The sequence below is a fragment of the Orycteropus afer genome, unplaced genomic scaffold (assembly GCF_000298275.1).
Source record: "Orycteropus afer afer isolate SDZICR_OR568_19922 unplaced genomic scaffold, OryAfe1.0 scaffold00018, whole genome shotgun sequence".
In the NCBI taxonomy this organism is placed as follows: Eukaryota; Metazoa; Chordata; class Mammalia; order Tubulidentata; family Orycteropodidae; genus Orycteropus; species Orycteropus afer.
This window is the reverse complement of record NW_006921605.1, coordinates 6,537,012-6,552,592: the sequence shown is the minus strand read 5'-3', so window position 1 is coordinate 6,552,592 and position 15,581 is coordinate 6,537,012. Positions and strand designations below refer to the sequence as shown.

Sequence of the window (15,581 nt, the reverse complement as noted above, 5' to 3'; positions counted from 1 at the left end):
CAGGCAGCCCTGGGCAGGCAGGAAGCCCAACTCCCTGCTCCCGGTGCACAGTTCTCTGCGCCGTGTTCTCACCAACGTGATGGAGTGGTCAGGGGACCCGCACCCCCAAATGGCACAGTCTGTTTGTAAAGTGAGCCACACCCAGGCTGGCTCTCCACACAAGCTCACCTGTGTGTGGTGTTGGAGCCAGACATAGCAGGACCAGCATGGCTGGGACCTACAGATTCTCAGACCAGCTGCAGAGGGTCCCCTTCCACCTCCACTCCACTCCACTCCCCTTCACGCTGTGCCCCACTCTGCCACTAGCTGCTGCCTCTGCCCCCAGGTGCTGCTACGCCCAGGGTGACTGACCCTGCTTGAAAGCCACCATGCTTGGGTTTACTGCCTGCCTCCCAGCCCACTCTCACCGCGGACATGGCCCCCAGTGGGCTTTATGCAGTTACACTGAGTGGCTAGAGGTATGTGCCCACCTCCCAGGCCCTGTTCACCGTCTCAGCTCCAGAAGCCCCTCTGCAGACCTGGACCCCATGATTCATTTCTGAAAATCATGCGGTTCTGGTGGGAAGGGGTTCAAGGGGGAGCAAGGGGGAGCAGTAGACCTGAAGGAGGGGATCGGGTGCCAGAGCCATCCCAGCAGGCTTCGCTGAGCACAGAACACAGCCCTCGGGCAGCAGACAGATGAAGGCCCCAGCACACAGGGGAGACTAGGGACATTGGCCTGGGTCTGGCCACACTCCCAGTGGACAGAGGAGAAGGCCTGAGTCCCTTAGGGCTGCATCCCACGGACAAGCCGCTGAACTTGGCCCTCGACTTCTGGCAGTAGGGGTTGGGAGGGCTGCAGGAGGCCCTGACAGAACAAGTACACTAGCGTGGTCAGCTAGACTCAAGCGGGAAGGTCACCAGCATCCTCCACGCAGGGCTGTGTGATTCGCAAGATAGAGGGAACTGTCTCTGCACGTTGCCCTGGGTGGCAAATTTCTTCTGACCTCTAGTAGCACACCTCCCATCAGCTGTTCTCAGAAAGGGGCCATTTGTTGAAATGACTGCCGGCTCCTGGGGTCAGCGCCCCTCCCTGACATCAAGTAGTCGGCACAGTTCCTTCATCTTTGGGAGGTGATGGAAGTGCCCTGGGAGCCGAGACAGGCTGTCACGCAGGCCACACTCCCGGTGGATCCACGGCCCCCTGCCCTGCCTCCCAGAGCCCAGCAGGGAGAGGACATCCAGGGGAGGCTCTGCTGAGCTCACAGAGGGAGGGGGCGAAGGGCAGCAGGAGGCTTTGAGCTGGAGCAGTCGGCTCTGCCGCCCTGTGCAAGGCCTCCTGGAAACGGATGAGCTCTGTAGGGGCCCTCACATGCCCCGGAGATCAGGCGTGATTCATGGGAAGAAAAACAAGAGCTGAATTCCTGGCGCGACTGTCCACTGCTGAGCTAAATCAGGCCCCACTCCCCAGATGAGGCTGGCGGTGCAGCAGGCGGGCACACCCGGTCTCTGAGCACTGGCTGCTGGAGGCGGCTACCTCTGTTCACAGGGCAGTGCCCGGCCCCAGGAATAACGTGCAGGAGAAAGGAGAGGAACAGAGAGGGCTGGGTATCGTCATGCTTCATCCTTGGCCTCTTCCCGTCTGGGAGAAACATCTAGACAGAGGTAAGGTATGAAAAGTAAGGGAGCAAAGAGTCACTCAGTGAGAAGGCCAGAATGGGGCTGGTGCTGTCTCCCATGCAGCCTCAAGGCCCACAGGGCTGTGAACTTGAACTGTTGACTAGTCTGAACCAAGACAGACTGTAGCATGTGAAAAAAACATACCAGATTTGAAGACTCTGGGTGACAATAAGAATATAAAATAACAATATTTTTGTATTCATTACATGTTGAAATGTTAACTATAAAATATATTTTTAATTAATTTCACCTGTTTTTTCACTTTTTGAATGGGGCTACTAGAAAACATACAGCTTTCAGCTGTGACCTACATTTGTGGCTCTAAAGAATTCCTATTGGACGGCTCTGACCTTGAAGCGGGCCGTGGCTCCTGACTCTGGTCTTCCTGGGCTCGGCCCTGCCCTGTCTCCTCCCTTTGCATGAGACGGGAGGCCCAGGGCCTGGCTTCTCAATGCCTGGGTGAGCCCCTTCCCAAGCCCGACCTTTGCTTCCTCATCTGTAGACTGATGGTGTCAGATGCCAAGGTCTCCAAGGCTCCTGCCAGCCGCGCCAGTTATGATGTTAGGTGGTGGCTTACTCAGCTCCCCTAGCCGGGAGTGTCACAGCTCACAGGGCCCGAGCCTGGGCCAGGGGTTGACCAGAGCTGGAAGCACCCCAGGCTCCCAATCCGGGGCTCCATGCCAGTCAGGCTAGGCCCAGGGTGGCAACTTGGAAAGGGCGCCAGGGCCCAAGTTCCTCAGAGCCAACTCTCTTCCGAGCTCCAGGGGCTCCCGCAGGCTGGGGCATCCTCCTTCCTCCTGAAGCAGAGGGTGGCAACTGCCGACAGTGCCCTGGGAGCTGTAACCATCGCAGGATCTGCCATCGCAGGAAATTGCCTTGTTTATACAAAAGCCCTGCCACCAGACCCTTGGAGCCGAGGCTGAAAAGCTCTCTGCCTGGGCACTTCCTGGGTCCAAGGGTGGCTGGGGAGGGGAGTTCAAGGGTGAGTCCTGTCCCCAGGCATCAGGAACATGGAGGCCAGGGCCCAAGAGTCCGCAGGGCTGTCTGGAGGAGGTTCTCTGGTTGCACGTCTGTCTGCCCAGCAGGACTGATAAGAAGACAGATGAAGGCCTACCCAGAGAGAGCCAGAAGGGGGCCACAGCTCAGAAAGAAAAAAGACACCAGCTTAATCTCTTTGGGCCCAGAGGGAAGCAATACAAAAACAGGAAAAAAAAGCAAGCAAGCAAGCAAAGCTTGCCTATGCCATGTGCCATGCACTCCCATATACTGCCTGAGAGGGCAGGCCCAAGGCTGCCTGCGAGTGCATTTCTCCCTAGGAACTGAGGGCTCACAGCAGGACAGGGTCAGTGCCGGCTGTGCCTGCAGCCCTGGCCGCTGCCACGGCACCAGCTATCCCTGCACTCGGAAGTCTGCAGCCTGCCCACTCTCGGTGGAAGCCGCTGGCCTCCCCAAGTTGCCCAAGGGCTCTGGGCCTTCCTTCCATCTTGAAGACAGTGGCCAGCTTTCATAGTTCAGTCTGGGTAGCTGGGGCCTATTGTGGACAAATTCAGGTGTGACCAGAGGCTGACTGTGACCAACAGCAGGGTCAACAGCCTGGCGGCTGTGGAGGGTCACAACGGCTGTAGCAAGGCCTCAGTGGCACCGAGCCGTTGGTGAAGACAACACAAGAACAAACTCATAGCGGTCTCTCTCTCTGGAGGCAGCCCCGCCTCACCAGGCTTTACTGCCAGCAAACGGGGAGTGGGGACTGGACTCCAAACACACAGTGGTAGCTCATGGACCCGTGCTGTTGTCCTGAAGACATGGCTTCGACAGGCCGAGACTCAGGGGAGGGCAGGAGGGAAGGCAATGGGACCTGCTGTAGGGGTGGGGGAGGCTGGTTACCACCAGGAGGTCCCCCTGCATTTCCACTCCTTTTGCCCAGTGACTCAGTATTCTGTAGGCTACACTCTCTGGGTCCAGGGGCCAGGCTGTCCCTGGGGAATTTCCTCTGACTAGGGCTGTAGTAGTCAGGTGCTGGTGGCACAGCGGTTAAGCACTCAGCCACTAACCGAAAGGTCAGTGGTTTGAACACAACAACAGTGTTCCATGGGAGAAAGATGTGGCAGTCTGCCTCCATAAAGATGAGCCTTGGAAACCCTATGGGCAGTTCTACTCCGTCCTCTAGGGGCACTGTGAGTCGGAACTGATTTGTTGGCATTGAGCCTGGGTTTTTTTTTAAGTTAGAGCTGCAGCACGGACAGACTTCCCGACAGCGACTTCCACTACCTTGGCAGGGGCTCCTTCCACAAGGGCCTGAGGGGCCACGACAGGGCCCAGCCCCGCAGTTCATCAGACAGATGACCTCTAACGGAGCTACCGGGGCAGGGCCTGCACAAAAGGCAAAGGCAAAGTGGAAACAAAACCACCTCCTCAGGCTACTCTCCATCCATCACGGCCCTGGACGGCTGGAGGGGCCGGCCCATAGGTGGGTATTCTACTAGGGTCTGCTGTTGAGATGGTGTGGTGGTTATGTTTGTGTGTCAACTTGCCTGGGCCTGGTTGAGTGGCTGGGCAGCTGATGGTAGTTATTCCCCATGATGAGACTGGCAATCAACTCCATGGTGGAAACTACTGTGAGCAGCTGAGTAGCTGCCTTTGGGATGTGGTCTGCTTCCTGTATATAAGGAGAAGCCTTGGGAATGGTCTCTAGCCTATGGCACGCCAGGACCCTGCATGTAGCTGTGTCATTGTTCAGCAGCCTGCCATGCTCTGCTGACTTTGGGACTTACAATGGACTTAAGTTAATGGTCTGCAGTGTGGTTTGGTACCATCAGGACTGTGCCTTTTTACTTGTCAACCTTGGGTTTGTCAGTCTCAGCAGCCAGCAGCTGAGTGAAGAAAAGCCTCCAGCTTCAGTGGGCCGGGAACAGGAGGCAGAGCTGCAACCCAAGGTTGAGGGGCTTTCACGCAGCCACTAGAGCCTGGCACTTTGAACCTGGACTTAAAGCCTCCAAATTGTAAGAATAAACTCCTGTTTGTTAAGGTCATCCCATTTGTGGTATATTCTTGTCAGAGTGGCACTAGGGAACGAGTACAGATGGTATTTTCTTTAACTTGTACAAATGATCACACTGGTGGCTCACACGTGTGGAGCCGTGCTCTGCTCCAGGTGGTGCTCGGGCAGGGCAGATCCGTGTGGCCAGGGACACATCACTGTAGCGTCCACCACGGGCCTCCCCTAGATGCTCCCACTCCCACATCTCCTGTTGAATCCAACAGGTTGGATACTTCCCATTGGTGTTGTCAGGATGCAGGCAGTTCCCAATTTATTCTCTTTGCTTCGGAACACCAATAAATTTTAAAGCTAAATCTGGTTTCCATCTCTTCTGCAGCAGTAAGTGTCTTCCAAAAAAAAAAAAATGCACATTAGAACCAACACATATTTTTTCTATCTTTGGATATTTCCCTAGACCTCCAAGTGTCAAGCTTTCCAAGGCTGCAAACAGTAATGCGCTGTTTGGAATTCTCTGCTTTTCTGGGTAATTAATGACGTTCAGTGGGATTAAAAATGAGCATTGCCACAGTGATGACAGTGAACAGGCAGAGCCCTGCCACCCCAGAAGGCAAGGGGTGAGGGCATGGCTCCAGCTTCCCGGAGGAAAGACCTGGCTAGGGACCAGGGCCGCTGTGGGTTGGGGACCGTGCTGCCCTCACGGCTGTCACCTCAGGTTGTCCGCAGGGGACGAAGGGAGCCAAGCCAGGCAGGGTTTCATTTCAAATGGAGAAACCAAGAATTCTCACTTGATTTAATGTAAAACTGGACAGGAGATAATACATCAAGCAATGTCTAAGAGGAAAAAGCCGGAGGCAGAGTGGCCATGGGTATGTCCAGCCTTCTGAGGTCTGACTGTGTTTCCTAAACAGAACCGACAAAGGTCAAAGTCAGAAAACTCGGCCAAATTGTGTCTTTTCAATCTGATGCTTGGCGTTCTTCAAAAACCAAACCCCAAACCAAACTCACTGCCATTGAATCAATTCTGACTCATGGTGAACCCCTTTGGGTTTCTGAGGTGGTAAATCTTTATGCAAGTACATTGCCCAGCCTTCCTTCTGCAGAGTGGTTGGTGGATTTGAACCGTCAACCTTCTGGTCAAAACCAGTTTCTGTCAATTCCAACTCATGGTGCCCCCATGAGCATCAGAGCAGACCTGGCCTCCACAGGGTTTTCAGCGACTGGTTTTTCAGACCAGATCTTTGTACCGAGGTGCCCCGGGATGGACTCGAACCACCAGCCTTTGGGTCAGCGCTTTGCATCTCCCCCACATAATCCTTCGGCATTACCACCTGGTAACTAAAGGTCAGCTTTTAGCCTCTGTTTCTTCAGACCAAGAATATCATCCAACAGACAGACAGACAAGAGTCACACAGCAGCCCTCAGGCATGTTTGCAAAGTAGACTGAATTCAGCATCTTCTCTGTCAATACCGGGAGGTGACTCTTACAGGTCCAAAGTCTGCTGACAGTAGCAGGGACACAAGCCAGAGTAACAGGAAAAGACCGGTGAAACCAAGTGCATCCTCACTCGTTGAGCCTTGAGACCTTGTCTCCTCTCCTACGCCGCGCGAAGGGCCAAGCGGCTTCTGGGCTCTGTGACACTGTGCAGCAGACAAGCGCCTGCCGAGCAGGGGCCCCAGCCTAACCCCTCGCCTGCTCCCATCGGAGGCGAGTGCCTCTTCTCTGGCCGACGGCAGGACAGCTCTCTCTCGGCCCCGTGTCTCCCAGGGCACACAGCCTGTTTAGTATCCAGTGATGCTGTGTGAAGGGCGTGAGCCAAGACCTCGCCCCTGCCCGGTCTGTCTCCTTGTGTAAACATGTGCTCTAACACTGAACACAGCTGCACATCCCATGAGTCACGGCCTCACTGGCTGACAACGGCCAGTACTGTTCAGGGCATGGGCAGGGCACTGGAAGAAGGTTCTAGAGAGAACCTGAGGGAGATGGCAGGCAATTTTACAATGGAAAGGTGCCATTGGGATGGAGTTGCGTCCGCATCTCTACTGTGTGGAACCCTGGTGGTGCACTGGTTAAGTGCTCTGTTGTAAACCAAAAGGTCTGTGGTTCTAACACGTTAGTTGCTCTGAGAGAAAGATGAGTCAGTCTGCTTCTACATTGACAGCCTTGGAGACCCTGTGAGGCAGTTCCACTCTGTCCTCCAGGGGCGCTGAGTCGAGATCAACTCCACGGCAGTGGGTGTGGGTTGGGTCAGACTGTGGACCCCCACCCACGCCAGAACTTCAGAGAGCAGCAGGGGATGGACAGGCAATGAGCAAGGCCAGTGACCGAGTGACACTGTCCAAGAAAGGTAAGGACAAAAGGAGAGTCGGTTCTAAAAGAACTTCTGCAGCCCCGTCCGACCCGACTATGGCACAGATCCTGACAGACTGCCCTGCGGAGGCTGGAGTCCGGGCTCTTGGGGGTAGGGGTCAGCCGAGGATGACACAGAGATGAGAACTTCAAAGCACAGCCCTGGGGTCCGTGGTCTTGGTCAAGCTCACATGGCACGGCACAGTACATAAAAATCTTGTTCTACACTCTACTTTGGTGCGTAGTGAAAGGGGGCTTTAAAAGCTTTTGAGCAGTCATCTACGATGCAATTATTGGTCTCTCCTTGCCCAGAGCAAAGAAGAGTGAAGAAAATCAAAGTCATATGGAAACAGCCCAAGGGTATGATGGACTACCAGAACCTCAGCATTCCCGACCGAGACCTGATGCCCGGCTACCAATGCCAACCACTTGGAAAGGGATGGAAATTGGAGATTCTGGACAGAGTGGGAGGAAAAACGTGGAACAAAACTCAGAAATTGAAAAATGACCATTTACTGGTCGGACAGACTGGAGAAACCTCCTGGGTCATCCTTCAGGCCTGGAACTGGACTCACGTCTGAGCACTGGCTCTCAGCCACCGTGGAAAGGCCTATAAGCAGAAGCCCTGCCCCAGGGAGCTGCACCCCTTAGACCCATCAACTGTGAGGGACCAGAAGGGCAGTTGTCTGCACAGGGGGAAAGCTGGGCAGACAGGAAGGCACAGATAAGGGCACAGGAAAGGGGCTGTCACAGGCGAGATGGGGGGGCTGTTATTGCTGAGACAGTTGTCAGCAGTGCCATGAAACCAAACGTGTATGAACTGTTTAGAGTAAAATGAATCTGCTTTGTCAATATGCACCCAGATCACAATAAAAAATAAAAAAAGACAAAAAAAGACACAGCACTGGGGCTGCCTTCAGATGCACAGGGAAGCTGGGGGAGGGGAAAAGAGAATGGAACCCCTCAACATCCCCTCAGCCCAGCAGGGACACTGACCCGAGCCTTAAGAGCAAAACTCAGGATCTTAACCCAAGATCAGTATCTGTGCTGTATCTTCTCAGGAGGAAAATAATGAAGAACGCTTGTAGCTGTACGGCTGGGAGGTGGGTGGTTCAAACCCACTCAGCAGCTCTGCAAGAGTAAAGACCAGCAACCGCTCCCATGACCATCCCAGCCTAGGAAACCCTGTGGGCGATTCTACCGTCACGTGGGTTGCTGTGAGTGGGGACAGACTTGACAGCCCATTACAACTCTAAGTGGACGGCATAGATTTTCTTCAATCAAAACCCACCATCAACCTCCTGAGGCTCTGATTAGAGATGAATCCTGGGAGAACAGACCCTGACCACGTGCAATCGGGGTGACGTCGACCTGGGGGGGCAGACCCCGACCACGTGCAATCGGGGTGACGTCGACCTGGGATAGCAGACCCTGACCACGTGCAATCGGGGTGACATCGACCTCGGGGGGCAGACCCTGACCACGTGCAATCGGGGTGACATCGACCTCGGGGGGCAGACCCTGACCACGTGCAATCGGGGTGAAGTTGAGTTTGTACTCCCACCGCCCTTTCCTAACTCTGGCAACTCCTCTCTGCAATTCACTCGGGAAACAAGAGGTACTGTCTTGGCCACACTGGATTCCATTTTGGAGTAACATCCACAGATTGTTAGCCATCCAACCAACTCTTTCCAGACACTCAAGGCTGCTTGATATGGGAACATCTCCGTTGACATGTCCCGAAACCAACCACCTTCTCTGTCGACATATCCCAGAACCACGTCTACACGGACATGTCCCATATGGGTTTTGGTCTTCTGAGGGATTCAGAGGTTTCACGTACGTTCAAATCACTTTTATTCCCTGCTTTTGTCACTTCCATTATTGATGATATAAAAGAAATAAGGATGACTAAGGGGGAAAAAAAAAAAGGAAGGAAACTGCTTAAAACATAATGGCATCTGAGAGTTAGACTGGGGACTCTCTGGAAACAGTGCCTCCAACACATCTCCGTGGCCTCGGTGACAACCCGACGGCCAGAAGTCTGGACAAGTCTGACCTCACAGGGTCGTACAAGGCACCCAGGAGCGAGCGAGCTGTGGCTGGACACACGGTGAGGCCATGTAAACCGGGCAGTCTCCAGGATCTTTGCTGTTTAACGTGAGATTTGGTTTAATCACCTCTGAGTGAGACACGGCTCTCACTGAGTGCGACACAGCTCTCAGAATAGCGCTCTCTTCTTGTTATTTGCTTGGAGGTAAGGGGGGGCTGACTGTAATTCTGGAGGTGGGCCAACGCTCACGGCTACAGACAAAGTTCTCAGGGTTCTGACGGTCACCAGCTGCCCCCCAGCAAGGCCGAGTCAACGTCAAATCGGCGGGAATGAGGAAGCCCACCACAGCTCCGGGCCCCATCTGTGATGGTGGATGCCCCCTGAATGCAGTACTGACCAAAGGGAATCACGGCTCACATGGGGCCAGGCGGCAGTCACCTGACCCTGGAGGTGCAGGAGACAAGTGAACCTGCACACATCTACCAGAAGAGGAGGGTGCCCGCCTACACAGGGTGAAGGGTGTTAAGTGCACAAACACACGAGATGTAGGAACGAAGGGCGGCAGACGTCAAGCTCCCACCCTGGGCCAATACCCACCTGGATTTAATAGCATGGAACCTGCTGGGATGTTCCCACAGCACAGATTCAGAGTCAGGCTCTCCCCCCACCCCCAAGGAAAAGCCTGGCTAGCTCCTGAATCCAAAGATGCCCTTAATGTAGCCGGTGAGGCCGCTCTTGGCCTTCTGCTCCAACTTGTCCTCGAGCGGTGGGAACGCCACGTGGTTGAGAGCCAGGTCAAAAAACAAAGGCTTGCAAGGGACAGGCCGGAATCCTGGCGGGAAGTGCACAAGGCTGGCTTGCTTGGTGACGAGGGAAGGGTCCAGGCAGAATGTCTCAAACCGTTCAACCAGAGGCTGGAAGGCAAATCAGAGAGAAGCAGGGTGTCAAGCACTGAAGACCATCCGTGCACTGTGTGCCGGGCCCCGTCCAGTGCTTCTCATGCATCTTCTCACCCAACCCCCGTGAGGAGGTGCCATCACGCCACATGGGGATTTCCCAGCTCAGAGTCACTGACACAGGTTACAAGGTGAGGAGGCAGGGATTGGGGTCCAGGTCTGCTGGACGCTCAAGTTAGAGCTCCTAACTGGGGCTTCCACTCTGCACAGCAACAGAGTTCCCAGCCTTCCTATTCTGGGGTAATCTAGACACCTAACTAACTTTAGACGGGTAGTTTTCAGAACTTCAAGAGAATGGAAGAAGGCCAGGTGTATCCCTAGAAACTAAGGCTCCTCTGCTCTACAGATGAGTCTATCCCTAGTGTGTGAATCCTCTTCATTCCCCAAACGCCACAGCCCAGACTCACCTTATTGTCCTTGACTTGGGAGGACGTCTCTGTTTGGTGGGAGTCGTTTGTATCTGAAAGTTTCACAAGGATTCTGTGAGAACAGGGACTTAACACCCTACAGTCACAAATGAGGCCTCTCTCGGGTCTGGTGACAACTCAGGGCTCTAAATCCCAAGAACAAAGGCAGCAAACACAGGGGAAGTTAGCCCTCTCCCTTCTGGGTCCTGATTCTGCTCAAAGTGGTGCAGAGAAGAGACAGTAAATCCCTGAAGCAGTGCTGCCGTCCACTGGAACTAGCAGTTGTCCAGGAAATAGTATTAGGAAGGGACAGTGTTTCTCTAAATCCCACATCATTCAATTTAATGCTAATGTGGCAGAAAGAACCCAAACCAGAAACCAAACTCACTGCCAGAAGTAACCCAAACCAAAAACCAAACTCACTGCCACTAGTCAATTATGACTCCCAGCGACCCTCATTGGGTTTCTGAAGTGGTAAATCTTCACGAAGGAGCTCTGGTGGCATAGTGCCTAAGGCATTTGACTGGTAACCAGAAGGCTGGCGGTTCAAACCCACCAGCCACTCCCTGGAAGGAAGGTTGGGCAATCTACTTCCGTAGATTACTACCGCCTCGGAAACCCAAAGAGCAGTTGCCAGGAGTCAGGTCCGACTTGACGGCACATAACAACAACAACAACCAATCTTTATGAAAGTAGATGCCCCATCTTCCTTCCACAGAGAGGCTGGGGGGTTTGAAACCACCAACCTTCCAGTTAGCAGTTAAATGTCTCAGGCACTGCACCACCAGAGCTCCCCGGAAGAAGCAAAGGCAGGGAGAAATGATGATCTTAAAGTTAAGATCAGGAACAACCTATGGCTGGCTGTCCCTGCCACTTCTAGTCCACACAGTACTGAAGGTTCTAGCCAGGGCAAGAAAAAGACACATGACACGATCCTGTCTTGAGGAAAACCCTAAGGAATCCACTAAAACACTGTCAGAAGAAATAAACACGTTCACCCAAGGCGCAGGAGACAAGACCAACGTACAAAGATGGGCCCAACAACCTCCATCCGTCTTCAAGTCGCAGCGCAGGGTGGGGGAGAGAAGAGCAGCAGCAGGGAAGGGGCCGCGGGGTACAGGCCTAAGAACAAGTGAGGCTTACCCAGGATCGCCGCCGCCTGCAGAGAGCACTTTTCTGACCTCACTTGAGTGATGAGCTCTCGCACATCCGGCAGGTCCTGAAACAATTCGGAAAATCCGCAACTTCAGGCCGGGCCGGGCTTGAAGCACAGCACAAACCAGGGTTAGTTAAGAGAGCTCTTTGGCACCATCATAAGATTTTAAGAGTTTTTAAACCATTCTTTCTATTAGAAAACAAAAAACCAGGCTGCTTCAAATGGGAAAGGCTGATGGAATAATGCCTGGAAATAAGTCTGAATAAGGATGACTTTGTAATGAAGAAATATTAAGAATAAATTTGTAAGTACTAACGAACAAACTGATCATTACTAAATGTTTACTAGGTGTCAGGCACTGTTCTAAGCAGCTTACATAATTACTACTTCAATCCTCACAACACCCACAGAGTTGTTCGTACTCCCCTTTGACAGGAGAAAAGTGAAGCCCCAAGAGGTGAAGGGCCTTGCAGTCACACTCCCAGGACAGCAGAGCTAGGGCTCAGATCCCGGCCGTCCCGGCTCAAGGGTCTAAGCGCTTCATCACTGTGACTTCTACCAGCACAAAGACAGTCCTCAGCCTCAGCCTTTCACTCAGCAACCACTGCAACGACCTGATGAGGTCTTTTGTTTGTTGTTGTTATGTGCCATCGAGTCCGACCCAACTCATAGTGACCCCTCTTTGGGTTTCTGAGGCAGTATCACTATGGAAGTAGACTGCCCCATCTTCCTTCCGAGGAGTGGTCTAGCTGCTACAAAATCTGTGCCTACATTCACTGACACGAGCTTAGATGGGTATCTGTAAAACACCTTTTTCTTCTTTCTTGAGATGAATGAGCCACACTTGTTTGGCATCACGTCCCAAAATTCCACCCCACTGTGAGGATGCTAAGGAGCCCTCGTGGTGCAGCAGTTAAACACTGGGCTGCTAAGCCAAAGGCTGGTGGTTCAAAGCCCCCAGCTGCTCTTTAGGAGAACGATGTGGCAGTCTGCTCCATGCGGTCCTCAGGGCTGCAGTGAGCTGGAACCAGCAGCAGTGCGGTTGAGTCGCAACGATGCTGATGCTCAGGACTCCCCACTGCCCCCATCCATTGACTCCTATCTTCCTGGCTTTGCTCCTGGTCCATGATACTTGTTTTGTATTCGGGCATGGGGTCCCACAGACAAGTCTCCCCACTGCAACAAACCCACAAGCTCCCTGAAGGCAGAGCCGGGTTTACCCCTGGGGCCTAGTGCCACTCCTGCTGCCTGTGACTACACTAATACAGTCTCTACTTGTAAAATATAATGCATTCAATCCCTTGCAAGAGACTTTTTTTTTTTTTTTTTTTAATAATCTCCACATCATGTCAACAGTCCACAAGCTTGAAAAACTAGCCGGTGTCTGATAAATGACTGACTAAGTGCCCTGGGGATCCGGTTAAAACGCAGCAGGTCCGGGGTGGGGCCTGAGAGCCTGCATTTCTCGCTAGCTCCCAGTGAGGACGGACAATGTCGCGTGGGAGCCACTGAGTGGCTCTACCCTCACGGCTCCAGAGCCTCTGTGCAGCTTGATGCGAGAAGGGGGCAGTCTCACCTTCAGGCTGTTCCTGAAGGCGCCTGCATCGGAGCTGACTTCGCTGGCGTATTTCAGGACCCTGTCGTACAGGACCAGGGCTTCACTCCACTTCTTCACCAGCACGTAGGACTGAGCGATGAAGAAGCACCTGAGGGGGAAGACCCACAGCTCCAGGTCAGGATGTTCACTGCCATCGAGGCTAAATGCAGAAACGGGTTTCTGAACCTCGGGCTTCTGCGTGGGCGAGCCCTTGTGTTCTCAGCATGCAGGCTTGCTAGGCCAGCCTGTGAGTCTGCCCGAGCCATCACAGGTGACAGTGCATATCCACCGCAACACCTGTCTGTTACTTACAAGACTCTGGGCAAAAGGTAGCTTCCAGAAAGAGCACAGCAAACAGCAGGGACGGGAAGAAGGAGAAGGCTGCTTGGCTTGAGTGTAAGTCCCACCCTCCACCGCCCCCCCCAGCCTTGTCACCATACCCACCTCCGCTCTTTTCTGAAAACCAAAGATGCCCCTTCCTAATGGGACTGCCCCCGGGTCAACAGTGCCACAGTGCTGCTGGCCCCTCCCAGGACAGACGGGCCCATGGGAACCGGGAGAGGATGGGGCAACACCAGCAGGACGGAGGCTCCCTGACAGCCAGAGAGCACTGGGTACACGAGCCAGCAGAGGGCCGCTGTCCTCTGCCACGCTGCCTAGATCCCCATCTCACCACACTGCCCACTTCCAAGTCACAAACCATGTGATTCACTGAACAAGCCTAGGTTAGCCTCGATTCAGTTCAGTCCCTGAATCAGCCCCTCTGGGTCTGCTGCTGACTCTCCACTAGGAGGAAGGAAGGAGAGACCAGCTTGGTGTGCATGCCGACTCCCCATGTTCAATGACACTGGAAATCACCAGCCACACTCTCCCGTGGCCAGGCTGCCTGCTTTCAGATCCTGGACAACTTAAGTGTATAGTTAAGGGTTGATGATCCAGGGTCCCAGGAACAAGACACGCTCCCAATGGTCACAGAACCACTGGGCGCCAGAGGGCTGCCCTTCCACAGCATGGCACCTGTACGCCTTGTACACCAGGGTCTTGAGGCCTATTTCTTTCTGGAAGGCTCTGTCCTCCTCTAGGCCAGGAAGCTGGAGCAATTCCACCAGATTCTGTACAACAGACACAACAAAAAATTCATGAAGATAAGGCCTCAAACTGAGCTTCCGACAGAAGACCTTACAAGAACAGATGGGGAAAAAGCACAAGCCAGGGCTTAAAGTAACGGGAACAAGGCCTTGAAGGCCTGAGACGGCAGCAGCCACACCTGGCATCCCCTCCCTCCCCCTCTGATCCTATAAAACTCAGCTCACACCACTCCTCCTCCTTCTTGGATCCTGTCAACCAGAGCAGGTCTCTCTGGCTCCTGGATTTCCGAGTGGCTTGCTCACTTGGCATTTACAGAGGTGCCTTGCTTGTGTGGATGCCACACTATCTCACTGACAAACTCCCCGAGGCCAGACTGTGAGCACAGGTCTCAGGACGCTTCAGAGCATCAAGAAGAGAACCTGACACAGGCGCACGTGCAGCAAATACCTGCAAGTCTGCTCTCCCCACAACCCCATGGATCGGGGCTCAGACAGCTCAGCAGGTACCAAGCTAACAGCACAGTCCTGGCTGTTACCGCCCTTCCTCCAGGGTCACCTGTAGAATGATGTCGTAGAGTCGGATCAGGTCCTGGGGCCGGGGGGGGCGCTTGCTGTCGTCTTCCGGCGGCTGCTGCAGCAGGGCCCTCTGCAGCCCTTTAGCCATGTTCTCATTCCGCTTGATCGCTGTTGACAGCTTGATGTAAGTCAGGTAGCTGTAATGCACCACACGTCAGCTCAGGTTATGTTCAGGGAAGCTGGGACTCTGGGGAGAGCCCTGGACTCTGAGCTGGAACTGAGCCAGGGAAGCCTGGTGGGGAGGACGTGTCATCCAGCAGGGCCTCAAGTTCAAGGGGTCCTGAATTCTAGGTGCTGTGCAGCGGCAAACTGGCAGGGGACCAGAGTGAGACCTTATCCCAAAATTTGATTTCAGCTTAAATTCTATTACCTGTATCTTTTTTTTTAAGAGCCACAAAGCTACTAACTAATGACATTACTAGTGACCCAAGGTGACAAGGACTAGTTAACTGCACGGCCCCTACTTTAAGAACAGTGTGCTGACATCATAGCTGCTCCTACTTCTGGTGACCCTCTCATCTCAGAAAACACCGGGACAGTCTCCCCGAATGGTTACGTGTACTAGACATGGCATATACAGGAGACACAATGCACGAGACCAGCTTAGTGTCATTGAACTCTCCAGTGAGTCCCTTTAACATTTGGGGATACAAACATGGCAACAGTGTGAGAATCTGTTTAAGGAGGATCCAGGCCTCTAGACAGCTGTCCTGCTCTGGCAGGAGATGGGGGTCATCCCTTGGA

The 15,581-nt window shown here is 53.7% G+C and overlaps 1 protein-coding gene across 1 annotated transcript in view; it reads right to left on the bottom strand.

Moving 5' to 3' along the window:
- Nucleotides 1-9,743: 9,743 nt before the first annotated feature.
- SRP68 (signal recognition particle 68) overlaps nucleotides 9,744-15,581 on the bottom strand; it is a 41,069-nt gene continuing 35,231 nt past the window's right edge. Inside the window, exons 10-15 of the mRNA XM_007959858.1 lie at nucleotides 14,818-14,974; nucleotides 14,191-14,285; nucleotides 13,153-13,282; nucleotides 11,564-11,639; nucleotides 10,421-10,473; nucleotides 9,744-9,971 (exon numbers count right to left, since the gene is read on the bottom strand). Of these exons, the coding sequence (XP_007958049.1) occupies nucleotides 9,744-9,971; nucleotides 10,421-10,473; nucleotides 11,564-11,639; nucleotides 13,153-13,282; nucleotides 14,191-14,285; nucleotides 14,818-14,974 (739 nt within the window). The remainder of the gene's footprint in view (nucleotides 9,972-10,420; nucleotides 10,474-11,563; nucleotides 11,640-13,152; nucleotides 13,283-14,190; nucleotides 14,286-14,817; nucleotides 14,975-15,581) is intronic.